Genomic DNA, 4,364 nt, shown 5'->3' with positions numbered 1-4,364 from the left:
GAACAAGCCCGTGTTCTCTGAGCTGACATATTCTTTCTTCCAACACCAAAGCAAAGGAAAAATAGGAACTGAGGCCAATGTCCCTGCACCAGTGTAGGTATCACTATAAGGGTTGTGAATAAGCCACATGCTGGAATATATTTTTCTGTAGCATATGTTGCAGAGCTGGAAAGTTTTTGATATTTGAAGTCATGTATTAAAGATGTGGCAATCTTATTTTTTATGGTTTGAGACATCTCTTTCTGTTTCTTTCCTTCAGGATCCCAGAAGCAAGCACAAGTTTAAGATCCACACATATGGGAGCCCAACCTTTTGTGACCATTGTGGGTCACTGCTTTACGGGCTTCTGCACCAAGGGATGAAATGTGACAGTAAGTGAAGTTTTTCTGTGTTACTAAAAGAGTATTTTAGAAAGTAAGTGGAAACACTGGGTAAGAGCTTCTTATTTCTTTTCTGTGGAAAATCCCGTTTCAAATGTCAGCTATTTATAGTACTGTTATATTTCAAGTGGATATTTCAGTACTATAATATATACTAATGAAAATCACCTCTGTTGCTGAGAACATGGTGTATTGAGTTTGATGTGGCTGAAGGGCATTTGCCATGGCAGTTTTGAGGAAGGCTGGTTTTGCACTGGTCAGGTGAATACACTGTTGAAAACTGAAATTTCAGTTTGCTTGGTAGCCAAGGTCCAATATTTTCCTTGCATTTCATTTGTCTTGAAAGTCTCCTGCTAGAAAATCTAATAATCAATTTAAACCTAACTCCCTTCACTGCTAACGGTGTCACGAATGCTCTGTTTTCTTAGTCATGTTGCCAGCAAGTCTTTATTCCATTTTCACTTTTCCTTCCTTGCACTTCATTAATGTATCTTTAGGTTTCTGAAGTAAATTATTTTCTTCTCCATTTCATTCACTGGCTGCAGAATGTCTTGTAAGATGGAAACTAGCCATGTCATTCAGTTGAAAAACATGCAGCTGTAATCTGAAAGTCTTGCCAACAGTTAAGCACTGCAATCTTAACTTTCACTTTGCTCACTGTTTGCAGTGTAATCATTTTATTAACTTCTCATAATTGTCTGAACCATTTTTATATCCACAGCTTGTGATATGAATGTTCATAAGCAATGCGTAATAAATGTCCCAAGCCTCTGTGGCATGGATCACACAGAGAAAAGAGGAAGGATTTATCTGAAAGCTGAAGTCACTGGTGACAAACTGGAAGTAACAGGTAAACAACTCATTTTGGAATTTTGCAGGTTTTGTAAATGTATAATATACACTGTGAGTTTATGGACCTTGGTCAAGTCTTTGTGTATTTAAGCCAGCGATGGAGTATTTCCCTTCAGAAGTGGGAGGATCTCATTCAACACATCTTGAGTCAAGAAACTCTATGAACTAAAAAGAAATAGAAAAATGAAAGCTGGGGTGATAGCTCTAAAAACTCAGGAATATTAATTAGGAAATCACTGTAATGTCAGTTTTTCATGTAGGAAGCAGCCCAGTAGGTAGCTAGCTGTTCAGGAAGTTAGCCATCATCTTAAGAACCCAAGAAATACTCTAAACTTCCATCAGCTGAGGAGTTGTTTCCTGCATTTCAGAGTATTAAATAAACAAAGACAACTTGGATTCATTCCCAAATATTACTCCCAGTGAGTTATAATAAAAAAAATTATCACATTCTGTAAGGTTAAGGTTATGAAGAGGGGGAGGAGGGAGAGAGAGGAAGGAAAGAGAGGGTGGCAGTTCATTTCCTTGGAAGCGTTTCTCCCAGGATTTATGAGTAAGCTTTGCTTGCGCACACACATGCGCACACCCACGCACCCCCACCGACCCATTCCAAGTCTGAAGTTGCAGGGAAAATTCTGGAAAATGTATTTTGCAAGTCAAAGGACCATTTTGTTCCCTTAAATAGATGTGTAATTCATTGTTTAACTCCAGCAGAACTTCCTTTTGCTGTATCAGAGTGGAGTTTATCGCTCCGGATCTGCATAAAAATCGTACGTTACGTCTGTTCTGTACGTGCTTTCTATTTTAGCTGGGGTCAGCTGGTACTTAGTGTATCTTCTATCTGAAGTGTAAAGTTGGTAGTGAACTTTATTGTTGTTTTTTCCTATCTGTTGCACACAAATATGCAAAAATCTTCTTTGCCAATCAGATGACAATGTATTTACTCAACGGGAGAGCACAGGGCGGGAATTAGGATGGGCAGAGTTGAAATAAAGGAAGGAATAACAGAAAAATTTGTTTGTTTTATTTTTTATAAGCATTGTCAAGTCTATATAATCTAAATTCTAAAAGAAAGTCCCAATTTTTTATGGCTCAGGACTTTGAGGAAATTTTTAAAACATGCTGTAGTAACAAAAAAAAAAGTATGATGTAACTTAGGAAATGGAGTAGAAGATAGTATCAAACACAAGTTATCAAAAGTTTTTACCTCGGGAGAGTGTGGGTGGGTTAGTGTGTCATCACAGGTGACCAACACTGTTTCTTGGGTGAAGAAAACTTAAAGGCAACACATCTTAATGCATCACATTAGATGTACACTGATACACCTTCCAAGTGGGTACTGCAAGAAACAGAATTCATTTTCCACACAATGAAACAAGACCAGGGTATGGTGCTGTTATTATTGTTCCTTTGGTGTTGCAAAACAGAGTTAGATTTGAGGGCAAAGTTATAGCAGGACAAAGCAGGAAGTTTCTTAGACCATCTCAACTTCTTTCTTTGTTTCTTGATGTAGTTGTTGGCAACCTGTGGGTGTTGAGTGCTGTGTATTGCATCAGCGTTGCTCAGTTGAAAGGCTAGAGCCTGTTATATGCCAAAAGGATGTTTCTTCTACCGCTGCACTTCCTTGGGGAATGAATTTCAATGAAGACCATACCACTTGTAGTCAACAGAAAGGAAATCAGACCATCACACTGACTTTTCACAGCTTATAGAACCAGCAAGCCTCCTTCCTGTCACTGTGTTCATTCATGGCTTTGTTCTCTCTAAATCCCGGTACCTCCACATTCTCCTGTCAAACCTTGTAAAATGCATTGAAAAGGAGAGATATGATAAAATTCAGTTAGAAAGGATCCCAAGTGATACTTAATTGTAGCTTAACTTTTCAAATAGCTTCCTGTCGACACAGGAGGGGTAAATTTGTCCAAGGTACTGTCATTAACAGAAAGGTTTCACTAAGTAGTAAGGCAGTTCAAAAATAGTGATGCAGGTTCTCAAAGTCATTCTACCATAAGAATTAATTTGAAAATCATCCAAGTGACAAAATTTAATATTTACATTATTCTAGGCCGCTTTGCAGCAAACTTCCTAAATGTGGCTTTAACTTTCTGACATAATACAAGTAATTTGTCAAATAACTTGTACGTATTTTCTCATGATTCAGCAGGTTTATAATCCTTTTAGGGACAAAACCGTTTGTCACAATTCTTTGTGGTACCAAGAAACAATTACACAAATAGATAAACTTTAAGTTCACAGTTTCATTTGGAAAGGTCTTCTCTGAAATATGAGTATGGTAAAGTTGTTACAGATATTTTGTAGGTTTTCTGCATAAGTTTTTTTGGATGTGTCCTTGGCAAATGCTGTTACTTTTGTGTTTATAAATAAAACATTTCCACCCCACAATAAAGTAGGTTTTTGGACAGCAAGAAAAATGTTTACTATGACCTTGTTATGTATAGAAAAATTATGGTGCTGTTAAGTTCTTTTGGTTGAGGCTTGTCAGCATTTCTAAGGTTTCAGAAAATTTCCTTGACTACAAATGACAGTAGCCCTGAAAGTAACCTTTATTTAAAATAAAAAATAATATACAGACTAAGCCCAGACTGGGTTTCAGTACCTTTTATGCACGTGTAACTGAAAAGGAAATCAGCAATTGTCAGTTAGTTCATGAAAATATTGCTATGCAAAGATTTCAAACTCCTTTTCTCCCAGTATGATATTGCTTCTAAAATATTTATTGATAAAACCTTTGTTAGAATATACAGTTCCCAGAGCTGCCAAATACAATACCACTGCTTTTAGTTTCGGGAAAGGAGATGAATTAAATGTCCAGGAGGTTTAGGAATAGTAGGAAAAATAATCGATGGTTTGGTTTGAGCCTTTGCCCGAATCTTTTTCAAAGGAGTTGTGGAGTCTCTTTCTCTGGAGAAATTCAAACCCTCCTGGATGTGTTCCTGTGTGACCCACTGTAGGTGTTCCTGCTCTGGCAGGGGGGTTGGACTAGGTGATCTTTCAAGGTCCCTTCCAATCCCTGACATTCCGTGATTCTATGAATTACTCCATCGGTGTTGAGCTCCTTGAGCTGAATTCCTTAATATCTCTGCTCTGCATCCTGTTTTCATTGTTAATTAGTTC

The 4,364-nt window shown here is 37.5% G+C and overlaps 1 protein-coding gene across 1 annotated transcript in view; it reads left to right on the top strand.

Moving 5' to 3' along the window:
- Positions 1-265: 265 nt before the first annotated feature.
- The window catches only part of LOC104528809 (protein kinase C alpha type), a gene marked incomplete at its 3' end in the record, with an annotated part of 12,819 nt that continues 8,720 nt past the window's right edge, over positions 266-4,364 (top strand). Inside the window, exons 1-2 of the mRNA XM_010172931.2 lie at positions 266-371; positions 1,102-1,230. Coding sequence (XP_010171233.2) covers positions 359-371; positions 1,102-1,230 — 142 coding nt within the window. The remainder of the gene's footprint in view (positions 372-1,101; positions 1,231-4,364) is intronic.

This window comes from Antrostomus carolinensis, unplaced genomic scaffold (assembly GCF_000700745.2).
Source record: "Antrostomus carolinensis isolate BGI_N321 unplaced genomic scaffold, ASM70074v2 scaffold54217, whole genome shotgun sequence".
Taxonomy (NCBI): domain Eukaryota; kingdom Metazoa; phylum Chordata; class Aves; order Caprimulgiformes; family Caprimulgidae; genus Antrostomus; species Antrostomus carolinensis.
The sequence above is the reverse complement of the archived record's forward strand: the minus strand, read 5'-3'. Positions and strand labels throughout refer to the sequence as shown.